Source organism: Rhinocladiella mackenziei, assembly GCF_000835555.1.
Source record: "Rhinocladiella mackenziei CBS 650.93 unplaced genomic scaffold supercont1.6, whole genome shotgun sequence".
In the NCBI taxonomy this organism is placed as follows: Eukaryota; Fungi; Ascomycota; class Eurotiomycetes; order Chaetothyriales; family Herpotrichiellaceae; genus Rhinocladiella; species Rhinocladiella mackenziei.
In genome coordinates, this window is record NW_013550599.1 from 1,260,720 (window position 1) to 1,282,825 (window position 22,106).

At 50.2% G+C, this 22,106-nt stretch overlaps 11 protein-coding genes across 11 annotated transcripts; 8 read left to right on the forward strand and 3 right to left on the reverse strand.

Moving 5' to 3' along the window:
- Positions 1 to 381: 381 nt before the first annotated feature.
- On the forward strand, positions 382 to 882 carry Z518_08251 (uncharacterized protein; the record flags this gene model as incomplete). Its single annotated transcript, XM_013413992.1, has 2 exons — positions 382 to 671; positions 717 to 882. 2 exons carry the CDS (start codon positions 382 to 384, stop codon positions 880 to 882), a joined length of 456 nt encoding a protein of 151 aa, XP_013269446.1.
- Positions 883 to 998: 116 nt separating this feature from the next.
- On the forward strand, positions 999 to 1,681 carry Z518_08252 (uncharacterized protein; the record flags this gene model as incomplete). Its single annotated transcript, XM_013413993.1, has 2 exons — positions 999 to 1,028; positions 1,079 to 1,681. The coding sequence occupies 2 exons, from the start codon at positions 999 to 1,001 to the stop codon at positions 1,679 to 1,681; spliced, it is 633 nt and encodes a 210-aa protein (XP_013269447.1).
- Positions 1,682 to 5,404: 3,723 nt separating this feature from the next.
- Z518_08253 (uncharacterized protein) lies at positions 5,405 to 6,667 on the reverse strand (the record flags this gene model as incomplete). The annotated part of the gene is made up of 1 exon (XM_013413994.1): positions 5,405 to 6,667. One exon carries the CDS (start codon positions 6,665 to 6,667, stop codon positions 5,405 to 5,407), a length of 1,263 nt encoding a protein of 420 aa, XP_013269448.1.
- An 847-nt stretch (positions 6,668 to 7,514) lies between these two features.
- On the forward strand, positions 7,515 to 12,143 carry Z518_08254 (uncharacterized protein; the record flags this gene model as incomplete). Its single annotated transcript, XM_013413995.1, has 1 exon — positions 7,515 to 12,143. One exon carries the CDS (start codon positions 7,515 to 7,517, stop codon positions 12,141 to 12,143), a length of 4,629 nt encoding a protein of 1,542 aa, XP_013269449.1.
- Positions 12,144 to 12,339: 196 nt separating this feature from the next.
- On the reverse strand, positions 12,340 to 13,101 carry Z518_08255 (uncharacterized protein; the record flags this gene model as incomplete). Its single annotated transcript, XM_013413996.1, has 1 exon — positions 12,340 to 13,101. One exon carries the CDS (start codon positions 13,099 to 13,101, stop codon positions 12,340 to 12,342), a length of 762 nt encoding a protein of 253 aa, XP_013269450.1.
- A 1,176-nt stretch (positions 13,102 to 14,277) lies between these two features.
- Positions 14,278 to 14,811, forward strand: Z518_08256 (uncharacterized protein; the record flags this gene model as incomplete). Its single annotated transcript, XM_013413997.1, has 1 exon — positions 14,278 to 14,811. The coding sequence occupies one exon, from the start codon at positions 14,278 to 14,280 to the stop codon at positions 14,809 to 14,811; it is 534 nt and encodes a 177-aa protein (XP_013269451.1).
- A 1,139-nt stretch (positions 14,812 to 15,950) lies between these two features.
- On the forward strand, positions 15,951 to 16,442 carry Z518_08257 (signal peptidase I; the record flags this gene model as incomplete). The annotated part of the gene is made up of 1 exon (XM_013413998.1): positions 15,951 to 16,442. One exon carries the CDS (start codon positions 15,951 to 15,953, stop codon positions 16,440 to 16,442), a length of 492 nt encoding a protein of 163 aa, XP_013269452.1.
- A 323-nt stretch (positions 16,443 to 16,765) lies between these two features.
- Z518_08258 (uncharacterized protein) lies at positions 16,766 to 17,446 on the forward strand (the record flags this gene model as incomplete). Its single annotated transcript, XM_013413999.1, has 1 exon — positions 16,766 to 17,446. One exon carries the CDS (start codon positions 16,766 to 16,768, stop codon positions 17,444 to 17,446), a length of 681 nt encoding a protein of 226 aa, XP_013269453.1.
- Positions 17,447 to 19,028: 1,582 nt separating this feature from the next.
- Positions 19,029 to 19,337, reverse strand: Z518_08259 (uncharacterized protein; the record flags this gene model as incomplete). Its single annotated transcript, XM_013414000.1, has 1 exon — positions 19,029 to 19,337. One exon carries the CDS (start codon positions 19,335 to 19,337, stop codon positions 19,029 to 19,031), a length of 309 nt encoding a protein of 102 aa, XP_013269454.1.
- Positions 19,338 to 20,229: 892 nt separating this feature from the next.
- Z518_08260 (uncharacterized protein) lies at positions 20,230 to 20,728 on the forward strand (the record flags this gene model as incomplete). Its single annotated transcript, XM_013414001.1, has 2 exons — positions 20,230 to 20,375; positions 20,446 to 20,728. The coding sequence occupies 2 exons, from the start codon at positions 20,230 to 20,232 to the stop codon at positions 20,726 to 20,728; spliced, it is 429 nt and encodes a 142-aa protein (XP_013269455.1).
- A 604-nt stretch (positions 20,729 to 21,332) lies between these two features.
- Z518_08261 (uncharacterized protein) lies at positions 21,333 to 21,703 on the forward strand (the record flags this gene model as incomplete). The annotated part of the gene is made up of 2 exons (XM_013414002.1): positions 21,333 to 21,483; positions 21,546 to 21,703. 2 exons carry the CDS (start codon positions 21,333 to 21,335, stop codon positions 21,701 to 21,703), a joined length of 309 nt encoding a protein of 102 aa, XP_013269456.1.
- Positions 21,704 to 22,106: the final 403 nt, after the last annotated feature.

Below are 22,106 nucleotides of genomic sequence, written 5' to 3' on the forward strand. Positions count from 1 at the left end.
TGCTGGCGATCTCACAGTGCGTGATACCGAACAACGCAGACAATCCACAATGAGTGAATCACTATTCTGGCAGATAGTGCCTGCAGCTGCTATACTTGCGATTGTCGGCGTCATAGCGCGATTCTTATTTCTGGGAGAGAGTCGACAACTCCGGGACCTCCCACGGGTTTACATCAAGTCGGAATTTGAAAGCCCCGCACTAATCGATGAAGTATATCACCGGGGGGGGTAGAAGCCTCCTCGCAATCGATCGTGCTCATCCAATCATCCAGTACACCAAGAACGGCCACATCTTCAGACTGGTACAGCCTAACCTCTCCATTGTCATGCTCCCAATCGCCGAAATGAACGAGGTGAAACCATTGCCGCTGGCAAAAGCTAATGCTCTTGAGTACCAATCCTGATCGGTGGCTGGGCCCCTGGACAACCATTGGCAAGCACCATCCTGCCATGCTCAAGGCTATGAGGTCCGATGTGACAAGGATATCAAACACCTCAATCAACGTGCTAATTGGAGAATGCTCCGCGGCTTTATTACTCGAAATAGGTGACTCAACTGAATGGACATCCAGGGAAGTTCTAAAGATGTGCAACTGGGTCACCGCAAAGATGGTCGGTACCATGATCGCTGGACGTGAATTTGGCTACGATGAAATGTGGCTACAGTTAGCGTAGGTATCGATTTGCCTTTGGTGTACATTGCTGATGACGACAAGCCCATCTTCCGCATTGACCGCGCTGAAACTCGCCATGGCTCTTAAAAAATGGCCTGTTATGTTACGGACCATCGTCGCCAATTTCATCGGCCCCGCAAAAGAGCTCAAGACTATCAAGCAGAAAATGGGAGATTCTGGTGAAACCTTTTGCCCGAGAAAGGAGTAAGATAGGTGCAAACCTTTCGGAATCTATGGATTTCCTCCAGGCGATTATCAAACACGCGTCGGAGGATGAGAAAGATGATATCAAAATACTTGCAGCGGGCGTCTTGGATGTCCTCCATGTTTTCGTTCCTTGCAACGACAACGGCTGTAAGCGCACAGTCACGCGTTTCTGACAGAGAAACCTAATGTATTTGCAGCTATCCAACACGTTGCTCAATCTCATGTTCTATCCTGAGGCTCAACGAGAGATCCTCGCCGAGGTCCAGCAGGTCCTGGATAACCGGTCGTTCCAGGACCTGCGGCAAGCAGACCTGATCGAGTTGAAAAAGCTTGACTCGTTCATCAAAGAGACACAGCGCCTAGCACCACCCTCATCGCTGGCAGTCACCCGAGAAATTATAGCACCAGACGGCTTCACGCTGTCGAACGGTCTGCATCTTCCTCAGGGAAGCTATGGAGCTGTGGCAGCGAAGGCGATCATGCACGACCCTGATATCTGGGGTGATCCCGACAAGTTTGATGCTATGCGCTTTTACAAGCTTCGTCAGCGACCAGGACATAACAACATGCACCAATTTGTGGGCCAGTCTGATCTGGACGTCAACTTTGGAGCCGAAAATCAAGCATGTCCTGGTCGGTTCCTCGTTAGCTATGAACTCAAAATTTTGGTCGCCTACCTATTGCTCAACTATGACATGAAGCTCGCGGACGATTCCAAGACAGCAATTGGGTCAGATACCCTTGGAGCGAAGCCGAACCTCAAGATCGGTTTTCGCAAGAAGCAGATACGTCTCAACTAGGGGTCTCATTATTGACAAAAGGCACCACTAGATAGAGCACGGAGTACGTCAGAGAGGGATTCAGACTTCGCTACCCGTTCGTGGCTGACAGGCAGGAAGTTCGTGTGCGTTGTCCACACCAGACCCTGGTTTAGATCTACATAAGTTCTGTATTAGCTCTGACAGTTTTCGGAGATAATGCTTGACGCCCAGAGAGCTTCAATCCGAAATATTTCTGAGCTGCTGTCTACAACTTGGCCTTAATCAGTCGATAACAACTCAAGCAAGTCTTGATAGAACATTCTATATTGCTGGAAACCTCCTGAGCGCTAACCGGTATGATAAGTCTGTATGCCTTTCAATACTACGTATATCAGAGCCAATTCCGACTGCTAGCCTCCAAAACTCCCCAGACGTTGAAAACGACCACTTTGAGTGAAACTCAGTCAACAAAGGACAATAGATAGCGGAAGCCGTTATAGTAGTATTACGTTCTCCGGCATGGATTAGTCTCCAGGGCAATCTCCAGTCATGAAGCTGCCGTATTGCCAGAACCGGCAAAGCCGAACTACAACGGAGGTGGGCTGGAACTTTCTGGCTAAGTATTGGAGTGCTCCTTCAATTCAAGTGACACAAGAAGTGTGACAGGTAATAATCCACATGACAGCAAGGCAGTCAATATAACATTGACTAGTCGTGCTTTGAGGAGATAGGAAAAACAACATGCCTCGTAAGTGATTTCGAGGATTACTGGCTAGGCTGGCTTGGCTTGTTTTCTTAGCGTTAGGGCCTCCCGGGATAGATACGGAGAACACCCACTCATACACGCATATGCAGACAATGGATGCTTCTTATTGGTTTGATTATAGCTACGGTGGGGCACGCACGCATGCCTGACTAATTAGGTAAGTGTGCCGAAAATTTTCCTTGGCGTTCGGCGAAATATCGAGGCAAATCGGATACGGCGCAATGCCAATCGACCTCTCGCTACGCATGAGGGTCCTTTTGACCGATCATGCCGTGATATGACGCCCCCAGATTTCTCAATGATAGATATCGACATGGTCAATCACAAGCCACACTCGCCGGGGTTGGTAATTATGGAGACCTAGTCATTCCACGTCAGTGAAGTCCCCCGGGGTCGAGCCTGGCCCGAGATTGCCGACTTTTCTAGCGGTGGCAGAGTTTGGTCAAGGCCACAGGCGACCGCACAAAAGGTTTTGCTTTTCACCAGGATTTACCAGATACTTGACATCAAAGCTCTTTTCTGAATTCTGCAGTGGCTCCATTCATCCGGTCAGCAGCATCTCGATTTTCAACGAGTGTGCCGGTCAAGTATTGCATACACTCCTGAATGCTACCCCATGTCAGGCACTTATAGACGTCTGGACTGAAGGTAGTGGCCAGAAGTGGACTCCTCCGTCTTTTAACATCGTTTGCCACCTGGGAAGCTCGCACCCCATGTCATCAGCCATCCCTTGAAGCTGCGTGAACTCTGGTATGACTTTCAATTTCGAGTGAGCTGCGAGGTCGGTCGCCAGACGAGCTGCTCTTCAGATGCTATCCGAATCGAGGCCCACCAGCAAGAAGTTAAATTCTGGTGTCTGCTGGTTGGCGATTGCAGGGAAATATCCGCCAAGGAGGTCCTCAACAATGCCGTTGTATGACCCGTCAGTGTCTGCTTTGGTTTGCGGATCTTGTACGCATATCACTCTTGATATACGCGCCTCGAATGAATTTGACTCCCATCCACCACCCTTCCTTCTGAGTGAGCTCCAACTGGTGTTGGACCTTGTCTCGTGACGATTCGAGGTATGCCTGAATAGTATTACATATCAGATCTTCTTGCCCAGGTCGATTGGAGTGACGCATGAAGTCCAAGGTCTACTAGTCTATCGTTCCTTGTAAGACCTTCTACTCTACATCGACCCGTATGCGACAACCTCGAACAGCAGCACGCTCACATATGGATTCCACGGCCTCAATGAACTTTGCTGGTGTACCATTGCCTTGAATCAGAGCATTTGTGATGTGCAGTCCGGCTCCGGTATAACTGGGCAGGGGATTGGTCTTCGTTTCATCACAAGAGAAATGATAGCCCATCAGACTTACCTGAGGCCTAACCAGCTTCTTTATCCTACCATATCCAATGTTTCAAGATTTCCCTCCTTCCATTGAAGGATTTCCACATCCATAGTATTCGTTTGACCGTTATCATAGCCCAGAAACATGTTGTCCTGCCGAAGCTGGACCTCTTTACCTTAACAAAGAACAACACCAGAGAATCCAAGCCGTTTAATTTCTGACGATGTGTTGCGGATCTCCCCCTGATTTCTCCCCGTGCAGAATTGTTTTGAAGATCACTGGGTGCGTGACCGCGCGAAGCAATGGATTCCAATCCCGATGGAGCCACGCCGATTTCGAATTTGCAACCGTCTGGAACACGGCAAATGCATGTCTAAAGAGCACTGGGCAGGTGGAAAGGCTATTCAAAAGCAGACTTCGCAGAATGCTAGATGTCGAAAGACGAGCTAGTAGTGTCGTTGAAGAGGCGACTGGTTCTGCTAAATCGATATTTGAGCTACTATGGCCTCCACTTGTGGTATCGAAGATTCTGGTTATGTTCGTGGAGGGCGGAGACCTGGTGTGCGGGATGCATTTGACTTTTAGAGACTGTCTGATCCTGGGTCGAGTCTTGGAAGCAGTGTTGGTCACAGACGAAGCTATGATGAGCGAATACCTCACGAATCTTCGAAATAAACCGAAACCCTAAACGTTCTTATAATGTCAATTCCTGTAGACAGGCTCTTGGGGTCGAGAACGGTGGCAGCAGAGGTGGGGCCGTATTGACCTTGGTTATGCAGGTCCTCGGTCAGATCTGCCGACACTCTCAAAAAACCAGTGGTTGATGTTCACGGAAGCAGAACTTCTTAGCGCTGCGTCTTTCACAGACCATTGCACATTCAGAAGTTTAGTAGACAACGGGAGAATGGATGGATGAGAAGAGTAAGGTTCCAAGCTAAATAAGACTGGATTTCTCTGTGCTGCGGTTGAAGATGAAAAGATCTGGCTAGAACGAGAAGCTGCGTTAGGTATGAGGTAAGAAACTGCAAAACCTTTCTCTTCGTTCCACGAAAGCTGCGAACGACTTATCACCAGAAGCACCACCATTGAATAGTAGCCAGTGCCCCGTTCTTGGAAAGAGGTTATCATTCCTGTTCAGGATATAATTATGGGTAGGAATAGAAGCAGAAAAGGGGTCAACCAAACGAGTACATATATTGGCAATCTGGCAGAACCAGTTGTCAAACAGACAGAGCAACAATCAATGTACACCCACGATTGTTCATCTTATTCAGGGACACGGTTCGGCGCTCTACGGAAGCCCACATCGTTCGGTGTACGGAGGCATTGAACCTTTCCAAGCATTACGACGTCCATGCAGTCTACAAGGACATCATTCACAACAAACTGACTATTGAGGAGGCGACGATGCGCCTGGATGAGACCATGGCTCGAAGTGATCATTTCCCACCATGGTTTCTGGTTTTGATATGGAGACTGGCATCCGCGTGTATTAGCCCTGTGTCTTATGGATAATAAAGCGACGCAGTGAGGAATAGATTATGGCGTTCAGATCACACGTAACCCGCTTCATCCATTAATACCGCTGCAGTCCTTAACGTCTGTCTTAGACACATTGAACTTGCACTTGATTAGACCTAATGAATCTACGTTTGAACATTAAACCTCGCCGCCTACCGTACAACGGAGTTGGGGGTATTGGACTTTGGGAAGTGACCAGAACATAAAACCCAGCGTCCATAGATACCCGCCTATCCTCCATACTAGTTTCCCTCCCGCACCAGAAGGCCTGAGACCCGCTTTCTTTACGATCAGTCCAAAAATGTCCTCGAAGACAACCGCAGCAAAGTTCACCGAGAACCACCATATTTCTTCCCTTGCGCCACAAGGAAGTAACTGCTGCGCGACCAGAGCGTGGCTGATGCCCGAGCACATGAAGATCACGAGGTTCTTCATCGGCCGGTGTAGAGCGCCGTGTTTCTTAAGCCCGAGCAGCGTGTTCGTCAGAACCTCGGCGATTGCCTCATACGGCCGGTATGCTAGTGAGTGCCAAAAGCCGGTCCAGAAGCGTCTGATAGAAACCGCCTTTCCAAGCGAGCCGAAGAGGGGTGGCCATTCATCTGGGTCATCAAAGCGGAGAAGGGCGACGAATATGATGGATAGAGCGGCGTGGAGGGATGTCAGGTTCGCGTACGCGTTCCAGATGAAGAAGAATACGGTGATTAGGCGGATTGTAGTTTCGCGCGCTGTGACTTCGCCGATGCGGCGAAAGTATGAATCGTGGGTGGCGTTGATGTCGAAAATCTGTAAGGGTTGGAAGGCCTGATGTTGAGGGTTTGTCAGGATGACTGACAGGAACTTCGTCATAGCCGCAATGACGAGCAAGCGTCGAATCTGTATGATCATGAACGTTGGCCTTGGAGATATCAGATATTTCTCAAGATACTGATGCCAGGAGATCGCCGGATAGCTCCCCTTTTTACGCTGAGCAGGTTCGACGGGCTTGACCTTGGCCGTACGAGTCCCAGGAACTTCGATGGAGGAGCCGATCCAGCGGCTGTTATACAGCATCTTGTATGCACCCTTCCAATGCCATTCCTTCTGAGTCTCTGGTAGAAGCACGAAGGACTTTTTGGTGTCCTCATGCTCTCCTCGAGATTGCCGCATTAAAAATTGCACTCTGTCTGAGTGGTGGACGGTGACCAAGCTTATGACATGTGCGTTCCAGATGATAATGAACAGCCCCAGTGTACTTGCGGCGTCCACAGAGATTGGTATATCGCTCAGGCGTTGGAATGCAAGTACACTGGTCGTAATGAGAGATGGGATCCAGAGCAGCCGGTATTTGGCAGGGCAAGCTAGCCCGGCCAGTCCAGAAAGATTGGCAAGGGCAAAGAAAAAACAAAACGAAGAGTAAGGCATCATAGATGCTGAAGGTCAGTGCAACAAATGGAAGAAAGAAGGCCCAAGTGGTGAACGTGGAAATGGTGAATTACAATACTTGTAGCCTTGAGCAATCGCTAGTCTTTAACATAACCTAACTGCAGCTCATCCTACCAGGCCTGCGTGGCACAGCATAATTTTCTTAAGCCTGGAGTCGAAAGATGGGCTTTACCTATGTATGGATTAACTTTGTGCTGGGGTGGAGCATGTCAGGATTAATGGAAGGCATTGCTTGAAGGGTTGGGGTGGGGCCATCCAAGAGGTTTAAGCGTTCATGATTGGCTGTATAGGGGATATCGCCCCTTAGTTAATTAAAAATACAAGCTCTGCACTATTGTAAGAGACCCTTCCTTGGCGCTTACATGTATAATATGGGGCCAGATTGAGAGTCACTGCCCCCCGGTGCCTTGACTTCGTTTAAGATGTGGGCCACGCGATCGTACAGGCTCCGGACTCGAGACCACCGGAACCATAAGGCCTTCCAAATTCTACCCAATGCTCAGCTGCTTCTAAAAGCGGTACATACATACGCCTACATGATCGACTCATTACACATTGTCCTGCCTTCGGACATGGCGACCAACTCCTGTTCCGAGGTATCGGAGATCACGCTCCCACGACTTGGTACGAAGCTTACGTCCTCTACGGGAACCAAAACCCAGGCCAAGATCATGGGTGTATCTTCGCTTTATGGGCCAAAATGTAATAGCCAATGCGAGCAGCTAACCATCATTTTACTATGTTGAGTATCATAGCCCCAATGTATTTACTTCGAGATCCCCAGAGCGACCTGTGCAGCAATGTGTCTCATTACCGTTCGTCTACAATGAATTCTTTGGTTGAACAAGACCTCTCATACATTCTGTTGATCGAACTTCTGGCGCACCAGTTTGCTTACCCAGTTAGGTGGATCGAGACTCAAGAAGAGATCCTGAACGTCCAAAACGCTCAACGGATCATTGAAGTTGGTCCCTCTCAGACTCTGATTAACATGATGCGACAGAGCGCTGCACCATTTACTGCACGTGAAGATGCTCTCGCATTGCGACGGCAGTATCTATCAGTGGTGCGAAACGAGGACGAAGTCTACTATGAGGGCATGTGCGATAAGACTTCGACCCCGATCGAAGAGAAATCAAGTGGGGGACCGAGTTCTCAGGAATCCATGTCGACATCTGTTTCAAAGAGTCCAAAGCCACAATCCCGCCCAGAAACTGTACAGACTTCTCCACCTAAAGCGACACACTCTGAGACAATCCCCAATGGGGCGTCTCATACTTCAACAGTTCTTTCCGACCAGCAAGTCAGCGCCAAACTCATCCTGGAGACTATTGTTACTGAGAAGATGGCGAGATTGGGACGAAAATTTATGTGGAATAGCACCATCAAAGGACTTGCATCGGGGAGATCTGTCATCGAAAATGAGATCATCGGAGACCTCATGAACGAGTTCGAAAATTGTCCAGAGAATATATCTGACATGGTTCTGGAAGCACTGTGTGAGTCTATCCAGTCAAGACACAACGGCCGGATCGGTAAAGTCTCTCGGAGGCTTATTTCGCGAACCTTGATGTCCAAATTGTCAAGACCATGGAATCTTGATCGAGTCAGAGAATACCTTGAAACACGTTGGAATCTGAAAGTCGGCCGCCAAGATACTGTGCTTCTTATGGCTGCGCGAGCATCTTTTGGCATGAGCAATCTTTCGGAAACTGAATCGCAAGCTTTGCTCGACAAGGCAGCGATGGAACACCTGACAGGGTCGGGAGTAGATGTTGAGGATAACGGATCAACGCATCATCGACCCGCAATCGCCATGGAACCGCCCACAACGGTCCAATCTGAATCGAAAATCAGATATACCGAGAGGTCTTCCCACGAGCTGGGTCCAGGTGGGACACAGGACAAGTTCAGCTCGACCGTGCTCGAACTCATGACCAAAGTCCGGGAACAGGAACAGGAACTTCAAAAATTGAGAGAAGAACATGACGAAATTTACTTGACCGGCATCACGGGTATCTTTAATGCTCGAAAAGCACGGTCCTTTACATCGTCCTGGAACTGGAGGCGAGAGGATCAAGTGCGAGCTCACTATGATTCTCGTCTCTCCAAATTGCCGCGAAGAACTCAGGAAAGAATACGTTATCCAGGGAAGAATATGAATCAATCCGATGCACATCCAGCAGACAAAGCTCACAACACTCAAAAATGCACTAATGACAACGGCCGACTCGATGCTGGCACAGAATTTCATCTAGAAACTTGGAGAAACAATTCATGGCATTACGACAAAGAACTCAGTGCCCTCTTTTATGCAGCAAGATGGCAGACATCTTTCAATTCAAATCAGCAGAGGCCGAAGAAGGTCCTTCTCACCGGCGCAGGGAAAGACTCCATAGGACAGCATTTGTTAGAGCACCTTCTTCGATCGGGCGCTCATGTTGTGGTTGGGACCAGTAAACTCAATGCTTCCACGGCAGCCGTATTCCAGAAATTGTATAGATCTTCCGCAACCCCCGGCTCAAGTCTGACGATTTTACCTTTCAATCAAGGTAGCCGCGTCGATATCGAAGCATTGGTGATCTATATCTATGAAAACTTGGGTTGGGATTTGGATCTTGTCATTCCTTTCGCAGCCATTTCTCAGAATGGTCAGAGTATTGAGAACATCGATGGACAAAACGAACTGGCACATCGCATCATGCTTACCAATACCATTCGTCTCTTGGGGTGTATTTCCCGCCACAAGCGACGCTCAGGCATCGAAACCAACCCTGCCCAAGTACTTCTCCCACTGTCACCTAATCACGGCGAGATAGGTCACGATGGTTTATATGCAGAATCAAAACTGGGTCTTGAAAGCCTTCTGCGGAAATGGCATGCTGAGGACTGGCACCCTTACCTAAGCCTTTGCGGGGCGATAATCGGCTGGACCCGGGGAACAGGACTGACGAAGCACCAGGACGCCCTTTTCGACGAGTTTGACGAGATGGCGTCCCATGGCACTTCAGTCCTCGAGATGGCCTCGAGTCTCTTTGCACTCACCAATGCTAGCTTGGTTGCTGTGTGTGACACACAACCTATCCTAGCCGATTTCAGTGGATCAGGAGACTGTGCATCTGAGCTTGCTCAAAAATTGCGCGTGGCGCGAGAGTTTAAGACCGAAAGGCAAGACATATGCCGTCGACTCGCGCAGGAGGCAGCCTGTGATGAAAAGGCCAAGTTCGGGGACGGTTGCATTGCGATGGAAAGGAAAGCCAACCTCGTTGGCAGCCGAGCAAACTTTCGGATCGACTTCCCGTCACTTCCTTTCTTTGAATCTTTGATGGCTCCCTTTGATGCGAGTCCCAGATGCGAAATACCTCTTGAACGAATTGTTGTGATTGTAGGATTCGGGGAGGTCGGCCCTTTTGGAAGCTCGCGAACCCGTTGGGAAATGGAGACGTCAGGCGATTGGTCTCTTGACGGCACGGTCGAGCTGGCTTGGATGATGGGCTTCGTCGAATGTAAGGAGATCTCGACGTACCAACTCGAGTGGGTGGATTGCGAGACGTCCAAGCCCATAGCCGATGAAGAGATTAGAGCCAAGTATCTTTCCCGGATTATAGAGGGCTGCGGGATCCGCTTCCTCGATCCCGAAAACCAGCCCCGACAACTCTACGAGTACACCCTGAGTCATGACCTGCCGCCATTTGAAGTGGAGGCTGATACGGCACAAGAATTCAAGCGACAATATGCAGACAAAATCAGGATATCTCCTATTCTCGGATCTTCTAAAAGGTCCGTTCAAATCCTTCAAGGAGCCGACTTGCTCATCCCGAAGCCGGCATCAGGTTCGAGGGCGGTTGCTGGGCTGATACCACAAGGATGGGAAGCTCGGCGATATGGGATACCACCAGATGTCATATCGGAGGTAGATCCCGCTACCCTATCCGTCTTGGTGTGCGTCGCAGAAACCCTTCTTTCTGCTGGAGTGACTGACTTCTATGAATTCTACCATTTCGTCCAGACTTCAGAGATCGGCAATTGTCTGGGATCCGGGTTAGGAGGAATCAACTCTCTTGGCAAAATGTATAGAGACCAGTTCCAGGGAGAATCGTTCGGTGGTGGAATCCAGAGCGATATTCTCCAGGAAACTTTCGTCAACACGGCAGCCGCTTGGGTGAACATGCTCCTCTTGGGCGCCAATGGCCCCATGAATACTCCTGTTGGTGCTTGCGCTACGAGTCTGGAATCACTTGATCGAGGTTATGATCTCATCTCAAGCGGCAAGGCTCAAGTCTGCCTTGTTGGTGGCTACGACGATATATCTCGAGAAATCTCCATGAGCTTTGGTAGGATGAAAGCGACCGTTGACGTGGAGAAAGAATTAGCCAGCGGGCGGGAGCCACGGGAAATGTCTCGTCCTATGACCGCTACTAGAGCAGGCTTTGTCGAATCTCACGGCTGTGGCATGCAGCTCCTGACATCGGCCAGCCTCGCTATCGAGATGGGACTACCCATTCGAGGTGTGCTAGCTTTCGCTGGAACGGCCGCTGATGGAATTGGTCGCTCAGTGCCACGGCCAGGCGCTGGAATTGCTTCTTTCGCGGCAGAACATTCCAGCAAACTATCATCGCATCTGTCCTCACCGCTAGGAGGAAGTGTACCCAGTCAGAGGGTCATCAGTTATGAAAGTCCCAATGTTCACCTCAAGCACTCCTTTACGACTCTACCCAGTGAGCCAAAAGTCGCAACGCCCCCTGATAGTCCCCATCTCCTCCCTTTCCACCACATATCTAGACAGGACCACTGGAGCAAATACAATCGACTCGATCTCCCACCACGTCAGCCAACATCAGCCCTCCAACGAGCTCTATCAAAATTTGACCTCACGGCCAACGACATCCACGTCCTCTGCTTACACGCGACGTCGACCCCAGCGGGCGACGCGAACGAGCTCGAAGTTCTCAACAGGCAGCTGCTCGCTCTAGGCCACCAGCCCGAAAACAGCGTCCCATTGCTCGCCACGTGTCAGAAGGGCCTCCTTGGCCACAGCAAAGGTGCTGCTGGCGCGTGGGCCGTCAACTCATCCCTGCAAATCCTCTCCTCGGGCCTCGTACCAGGAAACCCGACGATCGACGACGTCGATCCCGCCTTCGAAAATCTGGATGTGAACATTTGCTTTCCGGCAGAGAGTGTGCAGACGGACGGGGTGCCGGCCGTCTCGGTCACAGGATTCGGATTTGGACAGAAAGGTGCACAGGTCATATTGGTGCATCCAGATCGATTGTGGAGGATGGCGATTGGGTCGCTGGCCCGAGATGGATATGAGCAGTATGCGACGAAATTGCGACGAAGGAAACGGGGAGGTGATAGAGCGTTTGCGGACGCGGTGTATAGGGGCGGTATGGTGAAGGTGAAAGAGAAAGGACCTAACGAGGAACTCGAAGGACAGAAAGAAAGTCTTCATTAAGGACTTGTGAGAAGACTGAGCCTACATAGATTCAAATCGTTTTTCGTGATTTAATTTTATTCGGAGCTACGAACCTGGATACCATCTTTCACATCCATTGAACCAACTTCCAGTATAGTTCGACTCAATTTACAGTCGCAATCACCGCAATGATACTGTAGACACGAGATCGATCTCCAAAGGAGTCTATGACAAGCTAAGCTCCAACCCTCTCGCACCGCGGATACCTCACTCTCGCCGCCGTATCTGCAAGCCAGCTATCGTGCTCCTCGGTCAATACGCTCTGGCAATGCAGCGTATGATTGTAAGAATTCAAATGGCTGTCAATAAACCCTTTCTGCGTGAATGCACGGTGCATCTGACGCCACATGAATGTGCAGTGCGTGACGTGCAGATCCCACTCCACCCATAAATCATTCGTGCCGCCGAAGGCCGCTTCATACGAGACAGGCCGTTTGCCTGTTATGTCGGCGTAGTATTTCCACCCGTTCGTGCGGACGGTGGATTCCCATTCAGCCATGAGCTCGGCGTCGTAGCATTCTGGTGTCTGCCACGCGAAAGAGAGTGTGTCGAAGGAGCACCCGCGGGCGAGGGCGTCAGAAGGAGTGGAGCCGCAGGTTTGCCAATGTTGATCCTGATCTAGTTCCAGTTCTACCACTGGTGGTTGAGTTTTGCCCGGTTGGTGGCGGTGATTTCTTTTGGCGACCTGGTAGCCCGAAATGAACGAGATGATGAGGAGGAATAAGATGACGAAAAGACCAAAGAGACGCCAGAGCCTTGGGGACGTGGACGGAGGCCGACTTGAATGTTCATCTTCCTCGCCGTGTTCAGGAGAGTCAGACGAGAGGAAGTCGAGCAGGCGCCTGATCCAAGGATGTTGTGGTCGACGCTGGGTTGAAAATTCACTCTCATCATGGTGGTCTCGAGGAATGAGAGGTTGTTCTTGCTCGTTGGACATTTTGCAGATGTCTCGGTGGTTTCGATGCCAAATTTCAGTCTAGACACGGGGTGAGAATGAAGAGGGGGCACACAGGGTGTTGTCGAGGGAGGGAGCAACTACGGAGAGAGTCAAGTGCACCAGCGGCATCCATGACGATTGCCATAGAACCCGGGTATGACTATAAATGGCAAAGTTGGTCGATCCCCTTCAACCTATTGCTAGGTTATGAATAGTTACGGTCACAGGTCTATTCTTGCTGGCTCGTACAACGTACCTTCAAAACGCCGTCCTCCGAGGAGGGGCAAAGCGATTCCTGCTGCTGGGGGCGAATCGAATGATCATGGTAGCACGGTTTCCACGTGTGTGTTGTTATTGGACAACAAGACTGGGCAAAGCCTTGTGGGTATGGCCGGACAAGTCTAAAGGTAAAAACAAGAGAAACACAGACATTACTCTGATTCTCCTCGATTTTCACAGTGAAATTAATCGTTTGGCTCAACCGAGATAATCAAAAGACAATGTCATACTCAGACTTGGTCACGAGCGAGGTAAGAACGAAGTACTGCTGCCTAGGGAAATGGGGTGCATTCCAATTTGATACTAGTATATCCGGAGATTCGGACTTTGGAGCTTGGTGAGCCCCCATCTTTGTATCCCCAGGGCGTTTTCCGAATTAGGGGTAACATTCTCACAGACCCTACTTGATGCTATTCTGACAACAGAGCTGCTCAACTGGGCATTGAACAGCCGAACATCGAAAATCTGGAGGCCCTACATTTCACGACCATGTCCATGTACCAAGTGCTATTTTGATCTCTTGCAACTGAAGATCGCCCAGCGCAATACCACGACGGGTCTTCCAAGTATGGATCTTTTCAGGCGCAGCAGCCAGAAAGCACGGCTCCACTGTCAAATGTTGAAATGTGTTTCTAGTTTTGGCAGCGGAGTGGCCTTGAAATAGGAATACAGAAAGTATTCTGAGTGACTTGATGATCCCACGACGATAGGCAAGCCGGTCGTCTGGAGTCATCGCCAAAGGTATAAATCAACCATGGAAATCCATGGCGATCAAGTTCTCTCTCATCATCTCATAACATCCAACAAACACTCCTTCGCAGTCCAACAGCCTTCTCCTTAAAACACTCATTATTTCGTTCCATCTCAGTTCCATTTTCTCAAGCAGTCCATTTCACCATGCTTTCTTCCACGGCAATCATTGTCGGCTTTGCCGCATTTGCTGCTCTCATTCAACCCACTCCAGCCCCTCCTCTAGCCATCGCTGGGGTCGGCGTTGCGCTTGGTGCCGGCGCAGCCACTGCCGGGGCTGCGGCCTCGGGCGGTCTCAAACGGCGAGACCAAGGCCCTCCAGGATCCGGGGTCTCCCACCTACAACAATGTCTGGACGACTCGGCAACGACTTCGTCTCTTCCAACCATGACATTCGATGGCTCCAATGCGGTGACCGTCCACGGCATGCCACAGTCATGCTACGATGCGATCAACGAATACAACCAGTACGACGACATTGGGACACTCAACTCCCTCTACGGCAAGGCCGTGGTCCAAGGCGATGGAATCGCTCTATCCCAGGTGCCCGACTATGTCATGCAGAACGCATGGGCCTTCTGGGGGTCTTCTGGATCTTTCGCCGGCTCCGCTCCTTCTGGCCCAAACACTGCTCCATCCACCAAGCCGAGTGGAAAGCACTGGTCCCGTCGCTCCTATTAAGCGTCGCGTTGCAATACGCTGACGAATTCGAGGATGCGAGAAAAGTTCTCTATTGCGATAAGTACCCATTGTGATGGGCAAGAGAATAGGAGTTTCCCCGGGGATCGCCAAAACCAAACACTGGCATAGCAAGCGAACTGGTGGATTTGATTTGGTCTTGCGTTCATGTTTCAACAACGATCACTTTGTCAAATGGCTGTGGACTGTCATTTCATCTCGCATTGTTTTGGTCTTGCATTTACGTTTCGCGACAGTCGCTCTTTCTGATGCCTCCAGCCTCTCATGTGGAGGCCGATACATCAATAGTACTAGTTAATAGAAAATGAATTGCTTTCACAGAACCCCCGTCGTTTCCCCTTCATTCATTCTCATTGGGCGAATAGATGGCCACGTTAGTAACAGTTAGATGGAGTGCTCTTCAAGCATCACCAAGCTTTGTCCCCTGAGGGGCCAGGATGCCGTTGGACGGATGTCACGCCTAATTCCAGTCTCCAGCTTTCAGGCCTGCAACTAATACCAATAACGTGGGTGATAAGCGAGTCGGCCGGATAAGCAGGTCGGTCACTCATTTTGATGCTAAATTTGGACCATGATATAGTATTTCCCATTGATTTCATTGGACCCTGGCATTTTGGTGGAATGGGGGTTCGTGGTTATGAGGATCTATGGGTTTGGCCCGGATTTTTGGAGAGCGGAGGAGGGGGCAGAAACTCGGTATCTCTATGATAGGCTGATGGTTTTACCTGGAACTGATATGGAGGGGATGGGTTACACGCCGGGGTGTGGGCATAATGTTCTGGGCATCACTATATAGATATTTCATTACGAATTTCATGAATTTTGGTGAGAATTTGAGTGGCAGACCCGCTCATCCGGCTGACTTGCCTGTTATCAGATCTTACAACATCTGATTAGAGTGGGTCCACGAAAGGCTTTTAGCAAGGCTACATACACCTGGCCCATCAATGCATCTCTCCACCACACAACCCACATCCTAAGATTCGGTTCTGAGAGTCCTCAAATCCAACTTCTCTTCATCCAAACACTTGGGATTGGAGCCCCGTGCAATGGCCAAGGCACAACGTCAGGCCTGGATGCAATCTCTCCTCTCTTTTCTTTTTCCACTGGCCCACCTCTTCATGCTCTTCTCGCTCCTCCGCCTGGTTACTCTCTCACGCACACCCCTTGTCACCGTCGTGTCCGGTAGCATGGAGCCGGCATTCCAACGTGGTGACCTCTTGATTCTTTGGAACCGTTCAGAGATCAGCGTCGGGGATATCCCCGTGGTGTGGTTCCAAGGATATCCGATGCCCATGGTGCATCGGACCATCAAGACCGTGGACGAGGCCGGAATGGAAGAAACTGAAGGCCAATTTTTGACCAAAGGCGACAATAACCAATTTGATGATTTGGAGCTGTATCCTCCAGGCAGGGAGCTGGTGAGGAGAGGTGAAGTCGTCGGGAATGTAGTTGGCTATGTGCCAGCTATCGGATGGCCAGCATTGTGGATCATGGACTTGAGAACTGGGCTTTCACGACGGCTACCGATGTGGCAGCAAGCAAGTTGGGATAGCGAGTTGATTTGGAGAGATGGTGAAGGAGAACCGGGGTCGGATTTCTTGACGGCTTGAATTATTGGCAATGGGATGGGGGCTAGACCGAGTTAGAGGGTCACTGGCTCCTCAAGGGAGTACTGTATTGTCAAGGGGCCATTAAGACAAAAATGCCGAGACACTCGCCTTGCGAGTGTGATTCTGGCCAAGACGCCGGGGGACGGCGCCGATAAAACGGCCACGATTGTTCATAGATTAGGCTAGTCTTCAACGCTCTTTCGTATGTTTGACTTCATGAGCGTAACCAGTCGATGTTATATGGGCTACCTCACTATCATTTAGATCGTTGCCTAGCTCACACGCCTCCATATTATTCCGATTCCACCACGACGCACGCTAACATGGATGGTCAGATAAATAGTTTTCATGACAACGTTGAAGTTAGAAAACACCTACTCCCGCCCACACCCCTTATTCCCAGTTCACCACGACCGCTACTCCATTACCCGAGCTTCCTATCTCTCGAATCCGAGTGTATGGCAGCCCAAGCCTACGACCTCATGTCCAAGAACGGATGGCAAGTTCAATGGGTATTTCGCTATGGCCCGACTCAACCATCCCACTACCACTCCGCCGTCCATGAGTGCATGGCCGTCCTCTCGGGAACTGCGACGATCCGCTTTGGTGTCGCAGATACTGCCTCCGACCTGGAAGAAAGTACTCATGGTTCTGGTAAGGAGGACGGTGGAATCGAACTTCAGGCACGTACTGGCGACGTCTTCGTGTTGCCGGCCGGAACTGCGCATAAGACCTTCGATACTCAGCCCGCTGCTGAATTCAAATTACTCACTCCCGGTGACGGACATCACATCGCGGCAGCAGACGTGAGGCATGCATTGACCAACTTGAAGCTTTCGGGCTTTACCATGATTGGCGCCTATCCGAAGGACGGCGGCACCTGGGATTTCGCTAGGGGCGGTGAGAATGTGGGCAACTACGAGCAAGTATGGTCCGTCCCAAAACCTGAGAACGATCCTGTATTGGGAAAAGCCGAAGAGGGTCTTTGTGGACAATGGCAGTAAGGCTTGCAGTACTTGATACTATCTCTCTGTCACGAGCTCTCTTAAGCCTTATTTTGAACGACTTGGTCTTTCTGGTGAATCGTATCTAGCTCCCTCTTCGTAATGAACCTACAAGTCATCTTCGATATCTTTTTATTTTTATTTTTTTAATATACCTCTCACGATGACTGATCCTATCCGCTGACTTTCAAGCAGCCAGCTACGTCTGAATTAGCTTATGGAGGGACGGTGGCATCGATGCCCGCACTAGGAATTAGGCACTACCCGTGTAGTCCTGCTCGAAGAAGCGGGCAGGTTAGGAAGTGTTCGCATCGGGCTTGTTGAAGAAGTTGGTGTCGGTCAGGGCTTGTTCCGTGTACCATGCCAATCGGATACTATTTTGATGACATTTCATATTATTCGGTGTGAGCTTCTCCATACATGGTTGTTCTATGAAGACGGGTCTAGTTTTGCCCACGGATATGTTTCCGACGGCCTTATCGTCGGCCCGTTGATATGGGAACGAAATACAACTCTCAATTACTTTTACTCGATCTCCCTCGAAGGTCATTGACGACAACTTTCAGGAACGCGGAACAAAGGTGCCACCCATTATCCACGGTCAAAATGGCGTTGCCATCACCCGCAAGAAAGCTCCGTGTCGCCATCCTTGGCTGTGGTACGCTATACTCGTGTGGCGATATCAAACGCCCCCGCTGCTGAAAACTTGTCTTAGGGTGTATGGGAACAGCCTTACTATGGGACATGATTAAAGCTGCTGAACAGTCTCGAACGAGCTCAAATTTTGCATTAGCGTTCACTCACAACGTCGCTTGGACGATTACAACAAAGCTTTAGTCTCTGCAAAGATCAAGTCAACATCATTACAACCGACACTGTTCAAGTTGCTCGTTCTTCAGACGTGGTCATCTTAGCCTTTCAGCCGGGGCAACTACTGGAAGTTTTGAACAACTCGTCTTTGTCAGGTAATACGAGGAAAACTGGTCATCTCTCTCCTGGCCGGGGTCTCCTCTCGACGAATCAATGCAACACTCTATATGCTGGGCAATTGACTGCATCCAGCCGTTTCTCGCGCGTCAGTCAGACGCCATTGTAGATGGGAGCATTGCAGAAGGTGTGCCGCGGTTCATGGCGCAGGAAAGTCGTAAGCCAATGTTTAAACTACTCATCCACATTGCTGCAAGTGAACATGACGATCGGGGACTTCAAGGAGTCTGTGTCCGTGCCCAAGGGTATCTCCATCAATGCCCTCTTACAGCTTGGTCGTGAGCAGGTGAGGTCGGAGATTTTCGACGTTGTTAGACACGCGGTACAATAAGTGGTGTTATTGCGTTGAATAATAGGCAGTAGCCCTATGCAGGATATAGGGGAGAAATAGGAGAAGAAAAGGGGTCAACCAAGCATGTATATATACCGGCAATCTGGCAGGACCAGTTGCCAAAAGAGACAGAGCATTCAATACATCTCAATTTGCACCCCCAGTTAGACATATTGTTCTGTGCAGACATGGATAGAGACATCTAGTATTTATCTTTTATCTCGGGCGCGATTATGTATGAGTAAGACATCAAGATCTTTCCGTCTACAAACGGGACTTGAGCCCCATCAATATCCGTTTCTCCTCTTGATCCAAAGACTCCATGGCTGCTTTGATTGATTTCTTTGCTGCGTCGGATGGCTCTTCGTAAGGTCTTCGAGGTTTGAGCAAAGAGATGGCATCCGAAATGCCGGCCTTGGGGCAAGTGAAAATAGCGGCGGCGTATTTTGTGTTGGCAATGCCGGCTTTAGTGGGCGACTCGGCCAACGCCACCCGCTTCTGAAGAGCCACGGCCTGATCATGTTGACCACTTGTCCACAGGATATGTATTTGGGTGTGGTAGTCCGTAATCATTGGGATAGTCCTTGGGAACGCGGTTTCCGTCAATGCAACCCCTTTGAAGTCATGATACCGACCGCGACACGCGACGGTCAATCAAGTGTAATGCAGTTGCAGTGTAAGGGATTGAGCCCTTCAAACCTACAGGTCGCTTGGCAGACTGGAGCTAGTCATGGTGCGCGGGGCTCAAATTACGCTACGGCAGCCTTCCCGATGATTTGGCCGACAGGGGAGAATCAAACCATTGGACAACCGCCGACGAGACTCCATACAAATCGCATGCTTGCCGAGGGCTCGTATGGACGGCTCCGGGTCTTGATGTCATGCTATTCCACTACTTCATTCAGCATGAAAGTCCGCCGGGTGTCGCGTGCTTGAGAGTTCCACAGATCTCGCTGACTTGAGATAAACAAGCCGCCACTAGACTGGTGCACATTTTCTACCAAAATCAAGCCTTCGGTGCTGAGCTGTATACTTCGTTTGGTTGAGGGTTCTAATCTGTTCCATATCAGACCTCTGCTACACGACATGCAGACACGCGCCATTCTGTCGGCAGGTACATTACCCCGCCAGGCAACACCAAGGCCCCAACTCGTGGTCTTTCATGTTCAATATCATTGACAACTTAGAGACGGCTAGCTACAGCAGGAGCCTACAAAACTCCTAAGCTTTTGTCGAACAAGGTCTCATTGAATGGTTGGAGAGTAACAAATGCCCCTATATTAGGAAAAGGGGTTATCACCCATATGCAGGATTTAAGGTAGGAATAGGAGAAGAAAAGGGGTCAACCCAACGTGTATATACCAGCAACCTTGCAGGACCGGTTGTGAGGTGGACAGAGCATTCAATGCATCTCAAGTTATTCCCCAGTTTGACAGCTTTTTAATGGGCCGAATGTGAGACACAAATGTTGCCAAGGCATAAAGGTATCCCTTCGGCTGATACACATCTAGCTACATTATGCACCGTCGTGACCGGAGCGCGAGAAATTGATCGCCGCGGTCAAGAACCTGTGGACGAACCTTCCGGTTCACGTGCCTACAATTCACAACGGTGAGGAGATAGTAAGTCAGCCAATCCGATCTCACTTGGAGACATATATGCAATCTAATGCCTCATCAAGTTTAGCGATGCATGCTCTAGCAACGGAAGCGGATGTATCTACAGCTACCGAGACGGCATTGCCGACCAAGGAAGTCGTGGCAAGATACTCCGTTTGCAGACTGAGCGGCAATATTTTGAGAGCCGCAGAACTTGTTTCCAGGAAGTACAGATTCGAGCTCGTGGCAATAACCATGCTAGGAGAAGAAAAGAACACGTGGCAGGCAGAGATTGACGCAGCCGCAGAGCTGGCTGACTTTTACCGGTTTAGTGTCTCATTCGCGGAAGAGATCTATTCGAGATAACCTACGTTGAATGAGCCGGGTTAAGTGGGGTGAGTCGTCCGTGGCGCACCAAATGAGAAAGGGCGAAAATGCTGATGTCCCAAACGAACAGGCACACCGGTTCGCGTCCCATGGAGGGCTTTTCCATGCCATTTCACCGTTCAGCTTCGCCGCCGTCGGCGGAAACCTGGCGCGCTAGGTCCGGCTCTTTTGGGGAACGTCGTTCTATGGAAACCATCTCCATCCGACATCTTTGCCAGCTATTTGGTGTACAAGATTTTGCGTGAGGCCGGTCTCCATCCAATTCATCAATGGTGATGCGAAGTTGGCCACAAAGGGGCCCTGTAACACCGGAGATTTTTGCCATCAATTTCACCGGGTCCTCGGATGTTTCCCGCAGATTATACGGCCAAATAGCAGATAGCTCAGAGAAGGAAATATCGTGACTTTCCACGACTTGTCGCCGAAACATCCGGGAAGGATTCCACCTGATTCATCAATCCGCCGATATCAGCAATGCCGTCAAGCACACCATCCGTGCGTCCGTCGAGTGTGCGGTCAAAAGCGTTCAGCATGCTCGCGAATCTACATCTTACAAAGTCGCGCTGCACAATTCATCTCCGAAATGAAGCAGGAGCTGAGTCGAGTGAAGGTGGGTCCGCCCGAGGACTTTGAAAGCTTCTTGGTGCTTGTCATACACCAGGCCGTCTTTGATAAGATCACCGAGGCCATCGATGCAGCGAACAATGACAGTCAACCCGAGCTCGTCACGGGAGGTAAATACGACGCCAGTGGAGGGTTCTTCATTCAACCCACATCTACCTTTCGAAGACCTTAGATCACCTTCTATTTGACCAAGAGCTATTCGGTCCCGTGGTGGTGGGTTACGTCTATCCTGACACCCAATTCGACCAGCTCTTGGGCAATATTGACAAACAAGGAGGCGGGCTTGCACTCACCAGGTCCATTTTCGCTACTGATCAAGCAGCCATCTGAAAGTTGAAGAACGCCTCCAGCTGAAGACCGCCTGCGTTGTGCGGTCGCCAATTTCCATACCAACTGCAAGACAACTGGGGCTGTCATTGGCCAATAATCTTCCCGAGGAGCAAGCAGCAGAGGCACCAGCAACAAGACTGGCAGTGCGAATATGCTGATGCCCCTGAGGGAGGAATACCCCGCACCTGGATCGCGTGCTGTACTCGAGCAACGAACGCATAAGCTGATTCTGGAAATCCCGGACAAAGCCCCTCAGCCTTTCATGCCGGTGCGTAAGGCTTCGGGCTTTTCCCGATCGAGGAGGTCCAACCTCGCATTGGCTTGCTTAGCGATTAACGAATTATTCTAGTCACAGCGGCATTTTACCTGCAGATCGGCTGTTCGGCTGTTCGTCGAAGCTCAA